This window comes from Ipomoea triloba, chromosome 4 (genome assembly GCF_003576645.1).
Source record: "Ipomoea triloba cultivar NCNSP0323 chromosome 4, ASM357664v1".
NCBI classification, from domain to species: Eukaryota; Viridiplantae; Streptophyta; class Magnoliopsida; order Solanales; family Convolvulaceae; genus Ipomoea; species Ipomoea triloba.
Genome location: NC_044919.1, coordinates 29606012 through 29630555, shown reverse-complemented (window position 1 = coordinate 29630555; position 24544 = coordinate 29606012). Strand labels below are relative to the sequence as shown.

Genomic DNA, 24544 nt, shown 5'->3' with positions numbered 1-24544 from the left:
CATTAAAACATATTAGAGCATCCTTAGTAGTGACTAGTGAGGTTATTTTACGGTTTTTGAGGAGTTTTTGTAGTTGTGATTAGGAAAGAGAAAATGGGAGGGAAAAAATTAAAATAAAAAAATGATGGCCCCCGCTTAGATTTGCACTGTCCCAAAATGTGATTCCCAACTTTCTCTTTCCCCCTTTCTCTTTCTTCCATGTCATATACTACTTTTTTAATAACTCACAATTATTTATTGACGGTGATGCTCTTAATAATACTTATGAGTTTTTAGCAAAATTCATTAACAGGGTTAGGGTCATATTGTGGGTATAGTAGTTATCATTACAGTACACCAAACACTTGTCACAATTCCAAGTATGGGTAGTAATCATCATCATCCAACAATAAATCCTATTAATTAAACCGGTTTAGTTAAGGAACCAGCATCTAATTAGCAAAAACAAATCATCCGTCGTCAGAGTTGGCCAACCAAAACCTACCCATCTGTATTATGAACATGATTCTTCGCATTTAAATTGCAGACATCATTGCTCTACTCCTCACTCAAACTCCAATTTCCCAACCATCTTATCTCAATTTTTCATACATTCGATCCTTGTTGTCGTCAAGGTTTCTTGTAATGGCTTCCAAGGTGGCTGAGGTGGGTTTAGTCGTGGCTGTTGTCGCCATGATGATGCTGTGGAACGGAGCGACGGCTCAGTCTAACAGCTGCATGAGCTCACTGGTTGGTTTGACGCCGTGCTTGACTTACGTCACCGGGAATTCGTCGGCGCCGTCGTCGTCGTGCTGCGCGCAGCTCTCCGGCGTGGTTCAGTCCAACCCGCAGTGCCTTTGCCTGTTGCTCAACGGCGGAGGCTCGAATCTCGGCGTCAATATTAACCAAACTCTCGCCCTCGCCTTGCCCGCCGCCTGCAAGGTTCAAACTCCTCCGGTCAGCCAATGCAATGGTAAGATATTCCCACTACACGTTATATATATATATATATATATATGGTCATAATCAGGCCAGTCCTGTCATTGAAGTCGTACTACTATGTATACAAATATACAACAATGTTAAAAAATACACCACATGAATATGTATCATTAGGTAAGCATCACAAAAAAAAATACTACTAGGTTTCGGATGTGTAGTGTATTTTTTAGTGTGTTTTCTAATGAATGGTACATTTTTTAACATTAGAGACACCGACCCACGGAAAGGCACAACTACATTTGAACATATATATATATATATATATATATATATATATATATATATATATATATATATTGATTGTGTGTATGTGATAATCCAGTATTATGAATCTTAGATCACGAGAAAATAAATCAGATTAAATTTTTATAACTGATCGACTCAAACAAAAGAAGTATGATAAGTTACTTCTAACCAACTTGGGTTGACTCTTTATATTTTATATATATTACATGATAAACACTTTCTTACGGTTGTTAATGGTGTTTAAAATTAAAGCTGCTGTGCCGGCGAGTTCTCCGGTTGGTTCCCTAGCACCGCCGCCGTCGGAGGCGAAGGAAACGCCGCCTCAAGTTCCCAACACGCCGGCAGGGTCTAAAACGGTTCCCTCGACAACAGCCGGCGGCCCCACATCGGCGGCTGATGGCACGGCGGCGAAAGCTTCTTTCCGTTTTCTGGGTTTCCTCGTATTCGCTGCAACATTATTTATGGCTGGTTTTGGAATCTAATTTCCGACGGCATCGGCGTGATCATACCAGCATACAATGCATCATTTCTACTCGATGGAGAGGGAGCAGCTTTTGACTTGTACCATTATTGTATCAATTCCGAAACCTGTCATTATTCTTTGTTAATTAGTTTGTGTTTTTGAGTAACTGGTCTGGTGTGATTAATTATATTGATTGTACTGTAATGCTTGGTATTTGCTTCGCTATGAGAGTTTGCAATATATTGTTCCATTTTCATTCTCATTTGGTTGGGAGATCTTGTTACTAGTTAGTGATTGCGGTATCGGCAAGACGGCAACCTTAGCCGAGTTTATCCAATAGTAAATTGCGTTAGGACTAAAAAAAGAAAAATGAAAATACTATTTCTACCTCTAAATTTTACTCTCAATTTTTTTTCTTCAAAATTTTAATAATGTCACATACTCACATATCTATTGGAACCCACCTAATGAAAATAACTCTATTCACATCAAAGAATAGAAATAGGACTTCATATAAAAGAATTCCTAAACAAATTTAGCCGGTGGTAGGATGAACCTGCTCACATAAACACTCATATTTCTTTTTTCAAAAGTCAAATTCAAATTAATTTACAATTAAAATACAAAATACTACAAAACGAGAGAGACACAAGCAACCACAATTTGGATAGCAGTCCTGGCCAATCTGTAGACTGCTTAACCGTGTGGGAAATATCATTCTCAGTAAGAGCACCACCAATAGTTAGTATTTTTGTTCAGTTTTTGTAGACAGACTATGAAAGAGAAAATGTGAGGGAAAAGAAAAAAGAAAAAAAATCAAACAAGTAGCTTTTCACGCGCCTAGCTAGCACATGTAGTCAAGCTGGCATGTGCACTGCACGCGCCATGCTGGGCATGGCTCAGTGTGTTTCACGTGTATTCTGCGTATGTCTCTTCCAATCCTAGACCCCATAAAAATCAAGTCTTGAGCATTCCCAATTATCACTCTCTTACATTCTCTTTTTTCCACCTCATGCTGGACGCGGTAAAAAACAATAGATGGGGTTGCTATAAGCAATATAGGCGGTGGAAAGATAGCATTTCGTACTTTAGATGGTACTAGTGTGAGTAGCTGAAGTCTACCAACTACTAAGCTATGGGTTAGATGCTAGGTTGCGTTTAAAATTCTCGTTAACCCCACTTCTATGCAATAAATCATGTACGACAGGCATGTAATGAACACAATTGAAAAAGTGTTGGTAAAAACGGCAAATCATGACTTTAAGGTATAAGAGTTATGGTCCACCACTCAACTACTTCTTTTCAGGGTAACGTGTTTGTGTTTTAATTATTTAGTTAATCAATCATGATATGTCACGTTATGCAATATTTTTCCTTTTGTTGCTCAGTGTTCGAGAACATCCAATTCCGTTTTTGAATTGGAAACAACTTCATACATACGTACAAATTTGAAAAAAAAGTACCAATTGTTTCATAATTCAACTACTACATTGATAAAAAAAAAAAAAAAGGTATAACTGTTTCACAATTTAATTACTGCAAATTTCGCAGTTAACATGTCAATTTCATTTTTATCATATTACTAACAGAAATTAGAAAGAAAGATTAACTTGTTGGATATGTGATATGTATGGTTAATTGCATTTTGCTGTCATCATGTGAGGAAATTCCCAAATTTGAAGCACTAGATAAGCTAAGAAGCCAAGAAGGAGAGCAAGAAAAAGTGAAAAATAAAAATAAAAATGAATATTAGTGTGTTTTGTCAACCAAATGAACACGTTGTGCGAGTGGCATCCGGGTTGTCCAAACAACCAGAACCCAGAGCACCAACAGCGATTGAGGAATACGAATATACTCGTGCCTAATTCTATTTCTACATTTCCCATGTCCTAGGGTAAACGCACACCAAGCCTTCAGCTATTTTTCAATAATAACTCTGTAATTCCAGACGAAATTCTGCGACCACTGGGCCTCTCCGGCACCCCTTTCCACCCTTCTTTAACACTCTTTCAATTCTTGAAGGGCACAGCTAATTCGGGTTGCGCTTGCTTCGCAGGCAAGTGTTCATCTTTCTTGTTCTTTTTCTTTTTGTTTGTCTACAAATTTGGTTCAAATCTGCTGAAATTGGACTTCCTTTTGGGGTTCCGGTAAAACCCATTTATTTTTTGCGTTGTTTCGTAATGTTGTTTCTGGTATGAGATTGTGAATTTCGCAGATTTCCTTTTTCTTTTCTTTTCTTTTTTATTTTTCGTTCGGAATCTTGTTGTAGGGCTTTAATTTTTATAATTTGGCCTGATTTATATTGTCCTTCGGGTTTGCATGGATTGATTCATGAATTTAAGATGTGGGTGTATGTTCTTTTGCTAATAAATTTTGAATTTATCGGAAAGATTAAATTCTTGTGTTGCGGAGTTGATTTTTGTTAATTCTTTGGCTGTGCGTTATAGTGTTTGTTGATTCATTCTGATCTTTAGTGCCTTGATCATAATTTGCTGAAATGAGAGTGTATTAACTCTGGGATTACCCTTTAACTACTAGTAACCCAAGAAGCTGATTTGATTCTTGAACTTTGGAGAAATGAACTCACATTATATACTTGTTGTAACTGTCCAATGTGATGTCTGATTGTCAAGACTCAAGATTGAGGTTCTGATGCGAAACTGCCAATGTGCATTTCGCCATCACAAATGTTTTTGCTGTTTTGGTCTTATGACATGGTGATTAGTTTTCCTTGAACTATTCAGTTGCCCTCCTTTACTGCCTGCTTGTTTCTCCCATCTCCAATTTGCAACATTTTTAGGTTCTATTTTTCTCTACGCTTTTACAATTGGAACAAAAATTCGAGTTTCAAGGTTGGGAAGGGCTTAGTGTAAAGCCCGGTTTAGAGGTAACTTCTGAATTTGCTTGGTAACCTTTCTAATACTAGGATATTCCAGATCAACGGATCAAGGCTTCTATACAGTACCACATAGGATCATATATCTTACCTCATTTGCCTGATATGATGTTGAGTCTAGTCTTACAACATTGGCTGTGCATTAGAGATGTGTAATTATTATCTGTGTGAAACAGTTGCTATATATTCCAACTGAGAAATATTTTGACAACTGAATGAAATTGAGGTAATTAAATTATTAAAGCAGTTACGAATCTGGTTCTATGTGGATTTATTGACTTTCTAAAACTTGATATGCTTTTGTTGAATTAGTATATAAATAAGAGTTGATCAATTTTCTTGAAATTAGTGTTTGCTTATCCTTTTATCTAATCATGCAGGCTACAAATTTCAAAACCATTTCTGCCGAGAGCTGCAAATTGCCATCATTCTTTGCGGAGTAGAGATTGGATGCAAGTGTAACTGTCATGGCTGTACTCATTGAAGGTCTCCCTGACGCGGTTGCCCTAAGGTGCCTTGCATGGGTTCCCTTCTACCTTCATCCCAAGTTAGAACTCGTTTCTCGTTCTTGGAGAGCAGCTGTTCGAAGTGGTGAACTATACAAAGCTCGACAAGAGGTCAATTCATCTGAAGAATTTTTGTGTGTGTGCGCTTTTGAGCCTGATAATCAATGGCAGCTTTATGATCCTGGTTGTGACCTTTGGATTAAACTTCCCGTTCTCCCTTCAAATATAAGACAACTCGCCCATTTTGGCGTTGTCTCCACTGCTGGAAAGCTTTTTGTTCTCGGTGGTGGCAGTGATGCTGTGGATCCCTTGACTGGTGACCAAGACGGAAGCTTTGCAACTGATGAGGTCTGGAAATATGACCCGGTAACCTGGCAATGGACCCTCTGTACACCGATGATCGTTCCACGTGCAATGTTCGCTTGCTGTGTATTGGATGGAAAGATAGTTGTTGCCGGGGGGTTTACTAGCTGCAGGAAATCAATATCTAAAGCTGAAATATATGACCCCGAGAAAAACGTCTGGGTTTCAATACCCGATCTCCATCACACTCATAATACTGCATGTACGGGCGTGGTTATTGACGATAAGGTTCACGTTTTGCACAAAGGATTGTCGACAGTACAAGTCCTGGAAAGTGTGAAGCAAGGTTGGACTGTACATGACTATGGTTGGCTCCAGGGCCCCATGGCCGTGGTTAGGGGAAAGCTTTATGTTATGAGCCACGGCCTCATTTACAATCAGGAAAAGGAATCGACAAGGGTGGTAGGTTCAGCATCTGAGTTTCGTAGAAGAATTGGGTTTGCCATGACAGGACTCGGGGATGACATTTACATAATCGGAGGGGTCATTGGCCCGGAGAGGTGGAACTGGGACATCATAACAACATCTGATGTCGATGTTCTGACGCTCGGGAGCGAAAGACCAGCGTGGCGCCAGGTTTCTCCCATGACATTATGCCGCGGAACGATTCTTGGGTGCGCACAGCTGAGAATTTAGGTTACCATCGATAATGTGGAGAACGCTATTCGTTACTTCTTTCTATTATTTTTCAGAGTTATGGTGTTGATGAAGGTTTATGAAATCGGGGTTTCCTGCTTAGCTTAGCTACCTTGTTTTTGCATAATTGCATGCATGTAAACCATACTGCTTTTCTGTTTGCAGAGCTTTTACAAGAAAGTTTGTAGCTTTGTGGATACTTGAAAATCCAGCTTTACTATATGTTAACATGACAAATACATGTGTTGCCATGTTGCTTTGCTTTGCTTTGTTTTGCTCCCTTCCTCTTTTCTTTAGCTGAAACTAGATGCATATTCCCTAATTTATGTTGTCTTTCTATCTGTTAGTATTGTGTCAAGCCTGATTATACTCCATAATATAATACCCTCATTGCTTAGTATGGCGCATAAGGCGCCAAAAGTCCAAAAATTTCTGGAGATGGGGCTCCCTAGTTGGGGTTGGGTTAGATTTTTAAGTTACCTCATGAACCTTTGGGGTGGATGAGCAATCATTATTGCATGGGACATGGTCAAATAAAAAGTACATTTTTAATATACTAATTTGTCATGGACGAGTTTGTAGGGTTCAGGAACAGTTATTATGTTACGGACTCGATCCACCTTGCAAGGTGCATCCAAGTCCATATTCACAATTTTAGAACTCTATGTTCATAATTTTAGAATTCTATGGTCACAATTTTTGAACTCTATATTCACAATTATAGAAGTCTATGTTCACAATTTTATAACTCTATGTTCATAATTTCAGAAATTTATATTCAATAATATAACACAATTTTTGAATCTATATAACAAAATTGTGAATATAGAGTTCAAAAATTGTGAATATAGAGTAATGTAATTTTGTATATTAAGATTTAAAATTATGAATATAGAGTTCTAAACTTGTAAGCATATATTTCTAAATTTGTAAATATGGATCTGAGTTCATCCTGCAAGGTAGATCCGAGTACATAGCATAATTTGCTGTTCAGAGATTAGCTTTGCGAAATTGGGATATTTGGGTTATAAAATTTTAAAAAAAAAATTTAAGTTGTATCCATGTCCATTTAAATGAGTGCTAATTTTGGATTTCTCGTCCTTATCACGTGTTGACATTTTAGGTTGCTCTCCAATTCAATTACTCGAAGGTTCTTATCACAACACAATTATCATGACCATTTCTAGCAATAGTACTCGTTCTCGTCCCATCACCTGCATTGATCTTTCAGATTGCAACTTGGTAGTGATTCTCCAACTCAACTGTCTAAAAGTCTTTATCATAACACAATTTCAATTCAACTACCATAAAAGTGTTTATCATAACACAATTTCAGACTTGATCAAAACACTAGCGAGGAAAATTAATCAAAATTTAAAAGAAAAAATTGGGATGGGGCACTATCAATAATTATTGTGTGGATTAGCTTTCTGGATCATATTATAAAATAATATATGTACTTTTAATATATTAAAAATATACATTATATTCAGAAAAATATATTATTTGAGTACTGAAAATACATTATTGTACATTCAATACACAAATAATGTACTTTAGTATATTAAAAATATACTTTTCATTATAATCCACACAATAATTTGTCGAGCACTATAGTGGGGGCAGGCCCAAATTAATTGCGGGCCTTAGGGTTATTGACCCATTTCAATGTCTTATTGGGCTTTACGGTTTCTCAGATCTCCTCTCGATAATCCGATGCAAAACCGCTAAACAAAATCGAAAAACCCTAGGTGAAAACGTTTGTTAATCCTTAAACCTTGAAAGGAACCGAACTCGAATTTCGATCTGCAAGGTAATGGAGGAAACCAACATGGATGATAGCGAGCAGAACCGGGAAACGGAGGCTGCTCCGGCACTAATTGCAGTTCATCCGACCCAAGAATCAGTTGCCGTCGCTGTTGGGTCGGACCTCCGCGTCTTCAATCTTCGGTAAGCCACCCTAGATGATATTAAACCTAAAGAAATCTTCTTTTTTGTTTGTTAAAGCGGAATTGGAAGAAAAACAAAACTGCTGTTACGGCTATATCGTATTTTTTACTCAACAATTACCTGGCAGAGGTAATTCAGTGTCGTTGCTGGATGAGTCTGGAGGAAACAAGCACAAGGATTCAATTAGAGCCATCCGATATGGAGCAGAAGGGAAGCTATTCGTATCTGCAGGGGATGACAAGCTTGTTAAGATTTGGGTCACTGATTCTTGGCGTTGTACACATTCTGTGTAAGTTTCTGATGTCATATTTCAGGCAGTTTAGTATAATAACATTAAAGATTTATACTTTAAAGTTTAAAGATATAGATATAGAAGCTAGTTTATAATTAGCTCAATCTTAAAATTGACCATATCCCAAGCAAAAAGTAACTAACTTTAAACTTTCCTTGCTGTTTTGAATATTTCAGCTTAATAGAGTTTTTACTTGGATATTCTGGATTTAGACAGTAAGAAGTTTTAACTAGTACAATGGAGTTTGCTTTCTTTTGTCTTATTATGCATGAAGTAATAAACCAAGCTGCACTTTGCTTCTGATGTTTATATGTTCAGCTTTTGATGTGGTGAATATTGATTTGTCCATAGATAATATTGGTAAATTATAAAATTAATTTTTGTTGCTTCTTTTATCCATATGATGATGATTTGTTCTTAAAATGGATAGTTCAGTCAACAAAAGCTCATAGAAATAGTACATGTTTAATAGGCTAATACATATTTATCTTAATCTTGGTCCTGTTAACAGTTTATCAGAGAAAAGAGTTAGTGCTGTTGCTATAAGCAAGAATGGTCGCTTTGTGTGCTTTGCAGACAAATTTGGGATGGTATATGTAACCGATATAGAGAGTTCTGAAAAGCAAGATATTCCCAATAAGAAGGCAGTTCCAATTCTTTCCCACTATTGCAGCATCATTACTAGCCTGGTATTGGCTTTTTTGCCTGCTCCTTACATAATGTTTTTTTTTCCTATACTCCTTTCAGCAGGTGTCTTGAGATTTATCAATTTTCTTTTTTAATAAATAAAGTATTTAATGCTATTTTCAATTTATGCTTATCCAAGCAGGAGTTTTCACCAGATGGGCGATTTATCATTAGTGCTGATCGGGACTTCAAAATCCGAGTAATATAGCTTTCCATACTCATTAGGAATATGTGATTTTGTAACTTTTGAGGTCTCTTATATTCCAAAATTTTAGGTTACTCTCTTTCCCCAAAACCCGTTAAATGGAGCTCATGAGATTCAGAGCTTTTGTCTTGGCCATACCGAGTAAGTATCTCTCTTGAAGTGCATATGCTGACAGTTATCTCCTGAAAGATGATAGTTAAGCTAACAAGTGCTGTGGATGCTATAGCTAACACATTTTTTGGACTTCTTTGTTATCAGGTTTGTCACCTGCCTTGCCTTTGTTTGCAATCCGGATTGTCCACAGGGTTTTTTAGTTTCTGGAGGTGGTGATTCAACTGTGAGTGAAAGTGGCCGATCCAAGATATTGCATTATTGAATGTTAATATTAAGTATATTAGGATCCAGTTCCCCATTGTATTTTTTTTTTGGTATAGCGTCATGTGGATCTCACTGCTGAAATTTTTTCAGATTCGCTTATGGGACTACGCTTGTGGTTCTCTTCTAGACACATGCCATGTTGGATCACAGGTAGCTTTTCTTCTCTAGTACCCAAAAACATTTGAACTATACTATCGTTTTTCTTCTAGACCGTATTAGTTCTAACTCCATTTTCACTTCTCCGAACATTACTCTAGGCAGGAGTTGCAGAGTCAAATGGTGGGGAAGAAGATATTATTCCTGCTGTCACTGATCTCTGTACAACACCAGATGGATCTCTTGTTGCAGTGGCCATTCAGAGGTAAAACTATCTTTTTTATATTTTTAATATCTTCTTCTTCATCTTCTCAAGCTCTGATTGGTATTTCGTTCCTTTCTTCGATCACAATGCAGCTTACCGGGAGTGATGTTGTTGAGCTGTGACCTTTCAACAAAAAGTCTCTCTGTTTTCAAAGTAACCCGTCTACCACTCATGGCAATAAATCATTTATGCTGCTCCTTGAACTTCTACTGTCACTTCGCTCCGTTCCCCAAAACACGAATTGTTTCTTTTTTTTTTTGCAGGTGGTGCGCATTGATGGGGAAACTTTCATTCCTACGAGCTTGGGAGCGGGAGCTACCTCAGCAGAATTTTTATGGCTGGTCATGGGCGTCTCCAGTTTAAATGCTTCCGAATCAGGATCTTTGGCACGCGTGAGGGTCCTCTCTGGTTTCGGGAAGACCGATCAAGAACCATCCTTTTTAGAAGACAAAGACGTACCAGGGGGAGAAGCAACGCTCGAGAAATTGCAAGGAGATTTGTGTATAAAAACCGAAGTCTTCTTAACAGCCGCTGAAGCAGTGAAGACAGCAATGCGGAATCTGTTGATCAAGAAGCAGTACTCTGCAGAGAGACGAGAATTCAGAAAGCGAGGCAGGAACGACAAGAAAAAGTAGAGAGTATGATTTCTTGTTCTATAAAGATGGAAGAAGGCTATGCTGATTTTGCATGTTGGCATTATTGCCTTCTTTCTGATGATAATTGTTGTAAAAACTAGTTTTTATTACCCTGGTTTTGCTTCATTCTTATCTTTTTTTATTTAATGGACTTCCAAGTTCTCTTGAACTTGTTTACTTCAAGTTTTTATTTATATATAATACGAAAGTAGGAATGAGCTGATTCATGCAACAATTTTCAATTTTGCACGGCGTTTTTTTATATTCTGTCAATGGAGTTGGTGGTGCCAAAGAAAATTACGTAATGAAACACAAACTTTATATTACTTTATTATAAGTATCCAAGCATAACAACCTCTAAAAATTTGTTTCCAAAAAAAAAAAAAAACCTCTAAAAATTTGAAAATGAATGCGAGTATGGTTATGGAGCGCAAAGATATGAACGTGTTCGATAGATTCAATTTGCTTCATCCTATGAATGCATTTGATAGAGCATCTTTAATTCAAAGATGGTGTTTTGATCGGGTCAACCCGACTAATTCTCGCACGCTCCGAGAGCTCGCCTAGGAAAAATTGCTACTTGTGAGAATTAAACCCGGATTCTCTCAAAATTCTTCCCCACAAAGAGAGCTCAGTTGTCACTTGAATTATTTCATTGGGTTTAATTCAAAGCTCTATAGACCACATCCAATTTGGAGTTCACATACTGATACTGCTGCAAAATATGAACCCTTGATAAATAAATAAATATTAGGAGATAAAATTAACACTTGTATTCCATACTATATTCTATGTTTAGCAAAATCAACTATTAAGGCGTTTTTTTTCTTAAATTTCACGTTCAATTATTTTAGGTAATATAATTGTTCACCTACACATTGGGAAGCATTCTTGTAAAATTAATAGGAAGGGAAGGAAATTAAAATAAGGTCTTTAGGCGAGCTCAATAAAAAAGACAATGGCAAAAACCAAAATTATAACTTTTTTATAAGGACATCCACAATAATTGGTTTCTGGATGGTTTTTGCAGGTTTCTATGCTATGTGGAGGAGAGAGAAGACCAAAGTCCTCCTGCAAGACCTTGGTTTTTTATGGGACCCGCTGTAGAGAGAAGGCAATTGCAGGCGCCTAGGCACGTGTTTCGGCATTACTTGAGCCCAGTTGAGTACGTGCAGTGCCCGTTGGTGCGTTAAAAGCTACGTTTTTTTTTTCTTTTTTCTTTTTTTTTTCTTCTTCTCCTTCTCTTTCATTCCTCTCTTTCATAGTTGGTACCTTCAAAAACTTCACTATTGAGACTGCCCTAAGAATTATGTTCTACTCGTTTAGAGGCTTCAAAGGCGTGCTGACTTTGGTGATCAGTGGTGTGACGCAATTATTTATGTTGCACTTGCGTCTTCCTCAATAACAACATTACATTTGCTTCTATTATTATTATTATTATTATGAAAAATGCTTGTGGCATTTGAGGCCGAAAAGGAAGATTGGGTTTTTTGTTTTATGAGATTTGAAGTTGGTCTTGGAGGTTTTGAAAAAACAAGGAAACATCCACGCAACTTCCTCTTTCGTCTTGCTTGCATGCCGAAAACAACATGTAACTAATACGAAATGTCCCTTCCCATTATTCAATTCGCCATGGATGTAACCCCGCAAGCAAGCATTCCCTAGCCTATAAAAATTTATTCGATCGATGTTAATTAACTTACTGATACGGTTAAAGAACACCCTCTATTATTTCGACAATTGAGATATTGCATATTTTGATATTACTTTACTAATCATCACATCAACCATCAATACGTGTTACGATCGACCTGAGTATCCAATCGAAAAACTTTAGAGTAATAATCTATCATATATCTTCAAATTGAGAAAGGGAAAAGAGTGGAATAAGACAAACGAGAGAATGAAGCAGCCATCATTCCTCATTTCATAGTATTTCCTTAAAACGCGTTATAATGCAAGATATGTGAATGCATGCAAAATTGCAATGTTTACTTAACTTTCTATTTATATATTTTTTATTCATTATTAATTATTTATGAATTAATTAATGGATATAATTAATCAAATAAAATTATACATCAAAATTAGTAGCTTTAATCAAAAAAATTTTTTTTTTTGGAAAACTCAGTAAAAGTTGGAACCTTATCTTACTCAATAATAATATAATAAAACTTACAAACTAGCTTGATTGGCATGAGTGGTCATGCACTCCTCTTTCTTAAGAGAAGTCATTGCAGTTGATTTAACCTAATTGATGTATTTGTGGTCGTTTGCCTATGATCACCAAACTAATAATTTATTTTTAAGTGAATTTATTAGGAAATTTGCGCCAACTTCTTCGTCTTTCTCGACGCGGTTAAACCCTCATGAAACAATTACATTGTTTGGTAATGAGGAATATAATTATTGAGAATTGAAAAGGAAAAAGTGATATAAAGACTAAAATGTCCTTATATAATAATAATAATAATAATATACATCATCATCATCAACAAGGGTAAAATGGTCATTTCCTTAATTTTTCCTTTCCCCACTACTCCGAATTACAATTCCAATGGGGATCCAAGAATTCCAATTCCATAAATGGAGGGGAATTGCAATTCAGTGGAATTGTAATTCTTTTAAACCAAACTGTGTAGTTTGGATGGGTAAAGAATTATATTGTAATTAAATTGCACCTATATCCAACCAAACAACCTATAATGGGGTGTTTGATTGACATGAATTTCAATTTCTTTCCAATAAAATTCATCATCCATTCCAATTATATTGTTTGGTTGAAAAGAATTACAATTCACTCAAATCATTAAATTACATTTCATATACCCATCCCAGTGAATTAGGCAAGAAATTGTATAGAAAAAATGGAAACATTTATAAATTTGCTCTTGATTACTATTATTACAAAAGGAAGAAGAAAAAAAAAACATTTTTACCTTTCTATCACTCTATCTCTTCTCACTCTCCAAATTTGATTACACCTTATCATAAATTCCTATTTTATTTAACCGTAGTTTTTTCCTTTCTAATTCCCCAGCGAAACGCGCTGTAAGTATACTTCTCCGTAGTAATAAACAATTCCTGCCATCCTCATCCTCCATATATATCCCGCAACCTCCTCTTTACCAACAACTCAAATGCCCAGAACTCAATTTTCTACACAGTAAACTGCATATCTGATAAAAAAATTTGTTTCGTTTTAGGGTTTCTGTTCTGCGTTCTTCTCTCTGTGTTTCTTGAAATCACCCGTTTCTTATCGGAACTCGGAATCTTCTCCTCTGAATTCGCCCAGAGTTCGCAGGTTCTACAGCCATGAAGGTTCACCCGGTGCCCAAGAAACGAAACATCACGGTAAGATACGACATCGCTTCGGCGCTTTCTCAGGCGGACGCCGCCGTGACTTGCCGACAGAAGAAGCTCCGGCGACTGCCCCACATCTTTGCCAAGGTACTGGAGCTTCCTTTCCGCTCCGACGCCGACGTTTTGATTGAAGAGACGCGCGATTTCTTCCGATTCATCGTTCCCACCGACGACGTTAGCGGGGATAATATCAGGGCCCACACCATCCAGATCTACCCGGGCGTTACTAAGATTGTAATCCGAGGGGACGGCCTAGTTGACTCGCCTCTTACTGAGCTGGAGCTCGATTTGTGGCGGTTTCGGCTCCCCGCGTCGACTCTCCCCGGGATGGCGAGCGCGGCGTTTAGCGACGGCGAACTGGTGGTCACCGTGCCTAAAGGGCCGCCGCACGAAGAAGACGGCGAGGATGAAGATGCCGGAGATATTGGAGCTGAGCGGCTTGTTTTTGTACAGTAATTCTTCAACAAAACAAACCTGCTTGGTTTTTGTTTTTACTGTTTCAGTTTCTCTTAAGGTTCAATTGTGGCTTCGTTCTGGTAATGGAACAACAGATGAATGATGTTATGGTAAAATGAAATGTTACCTTCCTTTATTTTCATCCTTTTTTTCTGGTGTTCCTTTTTACCATTCCCCTGTTTTCTTGCTATCTTGAATTGCAGGTAAATAACAAAGTATTTGAAAGTTGTAATCATTAGATAAAAATACACTTTTCTTGGATAGTTTGCCATCATGATCAGAAGTGCAATGGAATGGATTATAAATATGATTCCTTTTTAGCACTAATCTTCTGTTTTATTTGAGGTTTGTGCAAAGTGGAATGGAATGGTTTATGATGGTTATTTATGTTGGAACTCATGTTACTTTTTAATGCCTCCTTTAATGATAACTTTGTTGACCTTAGTTACTTGTGTTAAATAAATTCATTTGAATTTGAGTACTGTAGTTGTTTGTATCCTCCATCTCTACTGGCTAAATTTTTCTTGATCTGCTTATTTCTATTGTCCTTTCCAATTTCTTAGTCTCGGTGGTCTTTTATCTTACTGAGTATCAGCTACTCTGCTATAGAGTATGCGCGCTCATAAGAGTTTTTAGGGAGTCTGTGTGCTCTGAACCTAGTTTTCTTTGAACGAATGCTGATGTAGAATTAAAGCCATATTGGTAGTAACAATGAGAGCTGTAGTGAAGTGAAGATGTCTATGAGAAACACTTTGCGATTTGGGTAGTTGTAAGTTGTATTTGTTTTGAAGTTAGGTGGTTTGTCACTTTGTCTCAATTGTTTTTTTTTTATTGAAGATGGATATAACAGAGCATTAACATTAAATAATACTCTGTCGCTGCTGTCTGAAGTGTTCTGACAGACAATTGGAGACATGTTTTTATTATCTATTTTAGGTTATATGATATCTAATTCATTATTCTTTACTGATCACCATAACCCAGATGTAGATCTAGTTAATGTTATTGCTGTTGACCCCATATCTTAAATCTAGCGCCCTGAAGTTTACCTGTATCATCAAAGTTTGCTTGTAGGAACCAGATTATGCCATCATCTTGTGTTCTGTTTTTCATTTTCTTCCCGGAATCTAAACATTTCCACTTGCGAGGTCCCGATTTTTGTAAACTAATCATCATATATCATGCATTGAAGTGAGTTTCTTTTCCTGTATACACAAGTTTTATGTGGTTCTGAAATTTTAGCATGAGTTATAATCTGTTTTTTGAGAGAGGAGTGTTGGAAGATAGTAGTATAATCTTTTATATGCAGTACCTAGTAAAGACCTGAAATTTCGAGAACTGACCAGACCAGATGACCCACAACTTGGTTTTTTATGTGGTATGTTCTCAACTAAATGGATTAAGTTGTCGAGAATATAAACAAGCTAATATTGTATAAGCAGTATTTTGAATGATTGAACTAATTTTTTTGTGCAGAAGGGTAGTTATCGTGGATATCCCTATTCTTCCTTTAATCAATTGACTGTAGTCACCATCGCAATTATTTTTTCCTGCTGAAGAATTTTCAAGAATCGGCTGCTGGTCCAGCGGGATTTGTCTGGTTTGTAGGTTTGAACTGTTAATGGCTTTGGAGATGGGGTGAGTGGGCTCTTGATGGTATGCCTTTACCCTCACCTCTTTTGTTCTCAGCCTAATATATTCCTACACCAATTATGTTGTGTGATGTGACAATAGATAGGGAGGGAGTGCTTGTGATGTTAAGATCAGAAATGGGTGGAAAGGACATATTTTATTTATTTACTTTTTAATCTTGAGAGAGGAATTTTCATAGCTTTGCTTTTGCAGTCTATGAGAATCTGGTCCATTCCCCTTTCTTTGTTTTGCACTGGGGTTGGAATAAGATTCTAAAACGGATTGCACTTCAATCCCGATGGCTTTCACATCTCCCTGTCCCAAAGTATTGGTGGTCCTAGTAGAGTGGTAGAGAACACACCAAGATCAATTTTATACCTCTCATAAAAATTAAGCCATGCTTGTGATTGCCAATGAAACAAGGCTATTAACTTTTCTTTTGATTTGTTAACCGATTGAGTTATGTCCCGAGAGCGAGGGCTTTCTATTGACTATCCCTTAGCATCAATGTTTCCGGGAGAGAGTAGGCACTGAGGCCAACTTCATACTTCTATTGTAGGAATCAAACCATGCACTCTCTGATTGCCATTGAAACGGAGCTATTAACGTTTCTTTTGATTTGTCAACCGATTGAGTTATGCCTTGAGGGCAAGGGCTAGGGTAGGAACAAATTCTAAAAATGATTACACCTCAATCTCAATGGTCCTTATTTCTGTCCCAAAGCATTGGTATTTTTGGTAGAGAAAGGCATTGAGACCAATTTCATAACTCCCCTACCCCACATCTTATGACTGTCAGCGAAATAGAGCTATTAATTCTTATTTGAGTTGTCAACTAATCGAGTTATGTCTTGAGGGCGATGGATGGGGGTTGGAATAGATTCTGGTTTTGAGTGAAATAACATCACCAAGCACCTGTCATTCTCACCACCCTTGAGGGCTCAGAGTTGCAGACCTCAATGATAAAGGTTTTCTGGTTCTTTACCATGTTCTATCAGAGTCATGAACCTATTGGAAATGTACTTGTGGGGTTAACATGAAGTTGTCCGACTGCCATCAACAACTTTTGGTCATTAAGCTTTCATCTTTAAACAACAACAGTGATGTTATCCACGGAGTATCTATCTATCTATCTATCTATCTATCATGAACAATAGATTTGGGCATTTTATGACCCTGTGCATTGCATGCTGACCAGGGTTTTTAGCCCCTTTCAGTTTCCACGTTTTTCTATGTGCTTCTGTGTTGTGTTCTCTGCATTGTTTACTTGTGTTGGTTGGGAGTTTGGTTCTTGATTTCAACAATACTGATATGGTTCATGGACTAGACTGAAAACAAGTAGGATATGTTTTTAGTGTTGGTGTTGTAATTCAATGCTATTGGGTTAGGCCCATTAAGATTAGTATATGGATTAAGGCCAATAAATCCATGCCAAATTGTCAATATTTCAAGGTTTAGTCCATCCTAGATTCCTAGGTAGTTGCGGGTTTCTCGGGTTGCAAAGAAAGAAAGAAAGAAAGCTACAAACTTGATATAGCAAATATATGATACGGAGTACTACTTAATTCATTAAATCCAAATAGCTTTGCTTCTAATGAAAAACACTGATTTTTTTTTTATTTAAAAAAACGTGGTTGTATTTTCGTAAACAATTGAACATCGAAGTGCAAGTAGCAATTTTATACAGTGTACTAAGTGCAAGTAAAATGTATTACAAGTGCAAGTAAAATGTACATTGAGTATCAATATTAAGCGCATTTAACGATATAACTAGTTGCACCTAACGGTATAATTAGTTACTCCTAAGCGCACAAATGTTATCATGGTAAATTACTTGCACTTGTAAATAAAAATAGGTGCACTTGTAAGTGATTCTACTTGCTCTTTTTTACTTGCAAATGTGCACCAACTACTTGCACTAATAACACATTTACTTCGAGGTATTTACAAAAATGTCACCGCGTCGTTTTTTAAAATTACATCATTCTTATTTCTCTCCTGAGCACCCGTTCTGATTAGAGGTTGAATATGTCCAGTTATTATGTCTCATAATTACTCAAATACTTTCAAGAGTAAATGGCAATATATGAAATTTTACACACTAGCCTTCAATGCATTAGTTTAGCGGGTGGAATTAACGTCTCATTCAATACTTGTTTTCAGTAAGGTAGTATTCAATTCCTTGATTCCTTTCACAAGCATAGTGTGACAATGGCTTCTTATCAACATATATTGTTTTTCTGTAGCGTTAGAAGCTGTTGCTAGTTCTTTTGCAATAGCTGTATTATAATAGAATACTATAAGTGTGAGCTTGGGATTTGAGTTTAAGTTGGCTTTTTATGCCCAAAAAATGTACTCCTATTAAATTAGTGGATTTATAAACTTTAAGATATAATTTAACAACTTTAAAAAATCTAGATTATCACATGTCAAAAATCTTGTGGTCAACATAATTATAGACCTCCTACACAAGAGATCACAAGTTTGAATTAAGTCAGTGAGACATATACTACATTATTACAACAGTTACTAAAAAAATTGTACAAGAAGGAAGTACAGGCAGCCCAAAATATAGGCATGCAAATTTATATTAGAATGTGGTGGTAGTATGTACCACCTGTAAGTTGTTTTTTGAAGTGTTTCCCTAATCCTCTCAACACGTATCAACCCATCTGTCCTCCACCGCTATTCATGAATCATCCCTCTCATAGTCTCGTGCACGCCGCAGATATAAAACCACATTCCATTCCACAACATTTCCACACATAAACATCGTACGTCTTCTCTGTTAGTTGAAATTGAAGCTGAATATACATTATTAGTTAGTGTCTAATTATAATAATGAGCCAGCAACAAGCCAGAAGGCCGGAGAGCGGTGGCCAAGAGCCCATCAAATACGGAGACGTGTTTGATGTCTCCGGCCAACTCGCAGCCAAACCCATAACCCAGCAAGACGCCGCCGCCATGCAGTCCGCCGAGAACACCGCGTTTGGGCAGACGATTAAGGGCGGCCCCGCCGCTGTCATGCAATCAGCAGCCGCGCGTAATGTCAGGAATGCCCGTGTTGACCCCGACAACGTCACCGACGTTGTCACAGAACAGGGCGTTTCTGTTAAAGAAGATGACGTTATTGCCGGCCACACTTTCGTCACTGAAGCCGTCGGTGCAGATGTAACCTCTCTGACCTCTCTATATATTGTTAAGCATATATGTGGCTGAGATTGTTAATTTGTGTCTGTTCTAAATATGATCCTGTAGACTAGCCTGATATATACATATATACATATATACATATATATATATCCTCTTTCTCTGGATGACGAACTTTTTAATCTTTTTTAACGTTTGATTTAAGGTTGTGGGGCAATATATACGACCGCCGGCGGAGGAGAAGACGCTGTCGCCGCCACCCCCGACGCCGGTTTTTGTGAGCGATGGTATAACCATCGGAGAAGCGCTAGAGGCGACAGCAATTTCCGCCGGAGACAAGCCCGTGGACCAAAGCGACGCGGCCGCAATACAGGCTGCGGAAGTGAGAGCTACCGGCTTAGGGCAGATTTTGCCGGGAGGAGTAGGAGCCGACGCCCAACGCGCAGCAGATATCAACTCTAGAACTACAAGAGATGAGTTCAAAACAAAGATCGCCGATGTCCTCACGGTATAATATATATATATATTTTCTCTCTATTTTTATTTTAATATAATACTACTGAATCTATTACAATGCACATAGTCGATTAATATTGGCATGTTTGGAGTAGGATGCGAGTTGGAAGATGGGGGATGATAAGCCGGTGACGGTGGAAGATGCTGCCGGAGTTGTGAATGCCGAAGCAAGAAACAAAGAGGACCTCGCCACACATCCGGGCGGCGTGGCGGCTTCCATGGCGGCGGCCGCCGGAATCAATCAAGAAACCGCCTTTAATATCACCGTGTAATATAATGCTAGTAACCTCCCTACGTACTACTATAACTACCCACATATGCATGCCTATGTACGTGTGTACCACAAGTTTGTTTTTTGTTGTTAAAACTAGTAAATATCGGTCGTATGGTAGTCAATCTTCATGCAATGTAAGCGTGTAATTAATATGAATATATATATCGAAAATTTTCGGATTTTCAAACAAATTTGTGGGTTTTAACAGTTTAAATTAGTTCATATATAATTTTAGGGGCTCATTAGAAATGACGATTAGTTTTTTTTTTTTCATTAAATCCTTGAAATATGTTTCAAGGATACATGCCCACATGCATGCTAAGAACATTTATATTAAAGGTTAGCAAGGATACATGCCCACATGCACTCAGACAATTTTGAGTGACACAGAATTTATTTTAATTTTATTTAGTAATTTATAAATCATACACGAAAATTTATAGTTATTATTTAAAGTTATGTATTGAAATTTTTAAAGTATAAGCGGTAATAATCAAATTTATAATATTTGAATACAAAATTATACTATTAATTTGAGTTATTTCAGTTTTGATAAGGATTAAATTTGAGATTAAATCATATATGAAAATTATTGGGAAAAAGGGGTGGAAAAGTGTGTTAGAAGGTTCTAAGTACACCTCTAATAATGGAGGACTTAAAAAGGAGAAATTAAGAGAAGGTGATATGATGGGGGATTGATAGGCGGTGGGTGGTGGATTATCATATATATCGGGGCTATGATTGATCGATGCTGCCGATGTTTGGGTAAGCCAAGGTGGTTACGACGTCGGATCAGAAGCTTTACCTTTCGATCATCGCATGATGATCCGATCCGATCCGTGTCTTGTACCCAAAGCATCATCCCTTTCCCATTCCCAACTAATCTATCTATATTCTCGCTGCCGATCGACCTCAACTTCCTAGCTACTAAGATCGAGCTCACACTACATTCAATCATTCCATCGACAATGCCAATGCTAATTGTCGGAGACGCTTCTACTTATTCAGATTTGGTTTCTTTATGAGTTTTCTCATCCACTATATAATTGAACATATTTAGTTGACACGTTTAATAAGTTTATAGTATAGTTTAATTGACTTAATAATTTAATTATATATACATCTAAGAGAATAGGGTTTGTATTTCGTCGGTCACATGAATTAAAAGAATGTCACTTATATTGAATTATTCGAAAGGAGCGCAAGGTTCGATTTTTCAACTTTTTTAAGCAATAAAATACTTTTGAACTTGATTATTTTACTTTTATTATTTTACAATTATATATTTTTTCTGTAGTTTGAGCAATTTTGTTGACTTGCCTTGACTACTTTAATTATAAAACAAACAAGGTTTGCCTTGGCCTAACATGTCCAAGTCTCTAGTATGCTTACTACATTATTATCTAATAGATGCAAATCCCCTGTTAACTTGACTAATTTTTCTTGTCAACTAATTAGAGTGAGTCATGTTAGAGCAACTTTCTCATGCTACCATACTATACAAAAGTCTCCTTTTGTATACTTAAATAATCTTTTACTTCATAGTACGACTAACTAACACCAATAGAGGTCTAATCATCTTGGAGACCGGAATTTGATCACCTCAGATCAAAACTCATTTAATCAATATATTCTGATTACTTATCTCCGACGAATATTTCAGTTTCGAATTTTGATACCCTGAGATTGATAATGAAGTAGTGACGATGACTACTCATAGCAAAGCTGTGTTATCCAACTATCTTCACGTACTACTGAGAGCACACACAAAAGAATCCAATCATTTCCAATTGGTTTGGTTGTTTTTGCAGTCGTCTCCTGCGACGATCAGATCGAATAACTCAGAATGTAGGACAAATAATTATAAAATTTATAAATATAATATAATGTTGCAGCAGGGCATAAAAATGATATAAGTGTGCAAACTAGACATAAGATTAGTTTAATAATTGAATATTGTAGCAGAAGAGTTAGTTTGAGTTGATAAAATGCAAATTGCAAAGAGAGAGAGAGAGAGACGTGACATACTGAAATATGATGCTGGAAAACCTGGTCAGCATCATGTGCACTACCTTAGCAATTGCTTACTACCTAAACAATCATCAATTAATATAAAGCACAACATCATATGAATCTGCTCCGCTTCCCTACATGTGTATGTGATGTGTTGGCTTAGTTTTGATTCCTACATATATATATATGGGCGGTCGAGGTGAGAATACATCTTCTTCAACGAAGAGTGATGACTAATTTCAACCGTCCATCAAGTTCATCAATAATTGAGTGTTTTAATTAAAAGAAAAGGGGTCAATTTTATAATTATTAAAAAATTTAAGAGCGATGTTCATTTTATAATTATTGCAAACTTCAGTTTAATAATAGTAAAATTTTAGTTTTTAATTTTACAATAGAAAATGGTGTGTAACTGTGGATGTGTGCACACTTTTTACATGAGATCAATGTGTTAATATATATATATATTTATATTAAAGATGTGTTAATAGATATATTATTAAAGAAAAAAAGTTGGGCAAATCCAAGACTTCAGTTAAAGAAAACATTTGTTTTCCTTTAACTAGTATTATATATAAAGTTGTGGGCAAGTATTATATATAAAGTAAGATGCTCGGTTGTTAACCCAGCAACTTTGGGTAGTTGACACGATGAGAACGTGAAATTGTATTAACAATTGACAATCTATTACAGAGTCTGATAGATTATATATATGTATAGTAGAGACACAGAATGACTAGGACACTAAATCATAATACGACTTGGACTCATAGAGTCCTAACACTCCCCCTCAAGCACAGGGCAGACAGGCAACCTGTAGCTTGTCACGAAGAAAAACAAACCGAAGACCAGGGAGAGCTTTAGTGAAAATATCCGCTAGTTGGTCCTTGGTTGAGATAAAATTCACCTGAATATCTCCTGCAGCAACTTTGTCCCGAACAAAATGATAATCAATCTCCACATGCTTCGTACGGGCATGAAAGATGGGATTAGCGCACATGTAGGTGGCACCAAGATTGTCACACCACAGCTTGGGAACAGAAACATCAGCAATGCAAAGCTCACGCAAGAGCGATAGAATCCAAGTAACTTCAGCACAGACATCAGCAAGAGCCTTGTATTCAGCTTCAGTAGAGGACCGGGCAACAGTCCTTTGTTTCTTGCAGACCCATGAGATGAGGTTGGCCCCAAGAAACACAGCAAACCCACTTGTGGACTTACGATCCTCAGGACAACCGGCCCAATCCGAATCAAAAAAGGCATGCAACTCTCGAGAAGAAGAGGACCGAATACGAAGCCCATAAGACAGAGTACCCTTAACATACCGCAAGACTCGTTTCAGCTGCTCCCAGTGCTGAACCGAAGGAGTATGCATATGCTGACAAAGGAGATTGATAGCAAAGGAGAGGTCAGGGCGAGTGACTGTGAGATACTGTAGAGCACCAGCTAAACTCCTATACTTGGTCGGGTCATCAAACGGATCTGCCTGAAGATCAGTAGCCCGAGACATAGAAATAGGCGTAGATAGGGGTTTACAATCAGTCATACCTGCACGATTCAAGATATCAAGCATATAACGATGCTGAGACAGCAACAAGCCATCACCACACTTCACAGTCTCAATACCAAGGAAGAACCCTGGCTCACCGAAATCCCGGATCTTAAAAGTAGCTGACAGCTTCGCTAACAACGAGGACACCAACGCCTAACTACTGCCCATAACAAGAATGTCATCAACATACACCAAAATGAATATGAACTCGGAATCCACAGAATAATAAAAAAGCAACACATCAGTTTTAGAAGCAGCAAAGCCCACAGACAACAGAAAAGAATGCAACCGATTGAACCAAGCCCGAGGCGCCTGTTTCAACCCATATAGGGAACGCTTCAACAAACAAACGTGGTTAGGAAACCGAGAATCAGTGTAACCAGGAGGTTGAGACATATAAACCGTCTCGGTTAAATGACCATTCAGAAAGGCATTGTGCACATCCAACTGCCTAATAGTCCAACCAGAAGAGATAGCCAAAGAGAGGAGTAACCTGACCGTAGTGGGCTTCACAACCGGACTGAATGTATCAAAATAGTCTTGCCCAGGCACCTGATTAAACCCCTTGGCCACCAACCAAGCCTTGTACCTCTCAATCGAACCATCCGCTTTCCGCTTCGTTCGAAAGACCCACTTGCACCCAATAATATTCAGCTCAGGAGTTGAAGGCACCAAACACCACGTCTGATTCTGAAGAAGAGCATTGAACTCCTGATCCATTGCCTTACGCCACTCCAAGTGCTTGACCGCCTGAGTATAACAGGTCGGATCAGTGGGACACGAACTCACCGCCAGAGCCGCAGGAGGCGCCTGAGAACGACTCCGAGTATACATGGCATGAGTCCGAGTAGTCGGACGGACAGATTTCCCCCGCGGCCGGCCACGCGGCTTAGCAGCCACTACAGCATCAGTCACAACTGGTAGAGAGGGAACCACGGGTGGAGCCAAAGAAGAGGCTGTAAGACAGACTCAGCCCACGGAACAGAGCGC

At 37.6% G+C, this 24544-nt stretch overlaps 5 protein-coding genes across 6 annotated transcripts; all 5 read left to right on the top strand.

The window, feature by feature from the left end:
* Positions 1–563: 563 nt before the first annotated feature.
* LOC116017453 (non-specific lipid-transfer protein-like protein At2g13820) lies at positions 564–1952 on the top strand. Its single transcript, XM_031258041.1, has 2 exons — positions 564–952; positions 1480–1952. Exons 1-2 carry the CDS (start codon positions 625–627, stop codon positions 1707–1709), a joined length of 558 nt encoding a protein of 185 aa, XP_031113901.1. The 5' UTR covers positions 564–624; the 3' UTR covers positions 1710–1952.
* Positions 1953–3483: 1531 nt separating this feature from the next.
* LOC116014764 (F-box/kelch-repeat protein SKIP30) lies at positions 3484–6357 on the top strand. Its single transcript, XM_031254713.1, has 2 exons — positions 3484–3746; positions 4967–6357. The coding sequence occupies exon 2, from the start codon at positions 5054–5056 to the stop codon at positions 6089–6091; it is 1038 nt and encodes a 345-aa protein (XP_031110573.1). The 5' UTR covers positions 3484–3746; positions 4967–5053; the 3' UTR covers positions 6092–6357.
* A 1464-nt stretch (positions 6358–7821) lies between these two features.
* LOC116015096 (tRNA (guanine-N(7)-)-methyltransferase non-catalytic subunit wdr4) lies at positions 7822–10834 on the top strand. Its single transcript, XM_031255101.1, has 10 exons — positions 7822–8041; positions 8169–8330; positions 8845–9022; positions 9163–9219; positions 9296–9366; positions 9484–9562; positions 9694–9753; positions 9861–9964; positions 10057–10117; positions 10228–10834. Exons 1-10 carry the CDS (start codon positions 7908–7910, stop codon positions 10597–10599), a joined length of 1278 nt encoding a protein of 425 aa, XP_031110961.1. The 5' UTR covers positions 7822–7907; the 3' UTR covers positions 10600–10834.
* Positions 10835–13700: 2866 nt separating this feature from the next.
* LOC116017028 lies at positions 13701–14560 on the top strand. The gene has a single exon (XM_031257534.1). The coding sequence runs from the start codon at positions 13915–13917 to the stop codon at positions 14416–14418; it is 504 nt and encodes a 167-aa protein (XP_031113394.1). The 5' UTR covers positions 13701–13914; the 3' UTR covers positions 14419–14560.
* Positions 14561–14827: 267 nt separating this feature from the next.
* On the top strand, positions 14828–20180 carry LOC116017027 (late embryogenesis abundant protein D-34). 2 transcript variants are annotated; one of them, XM_031257533.1, is made up of 4 exons: positions 14828–15796; positions 15895–19220; positions 19405–19707; positions 19811–20180. In XM_031257533.1, exons 2-4 carry the CDS (start codon positions 18891–18893, stop codon positions 19985–19987), a joined length of 810 nt encoding a protein of 269 aa, XP_031113393.1. In that variant the 5' UTR covers positions 14828–15796; positions 15895–18890; the 3' UTR covers positions 19988–20180. The 2 variants fall into 2 exon arrangements, with proteins under 2 accessions (XP_031113393.1, XP_031113392.1); XM_031257532.1 differs by having other exon boundaries at positions 14828–19220.
* Positions 20181–24544: the final 4364 nt, after the last annotated feature.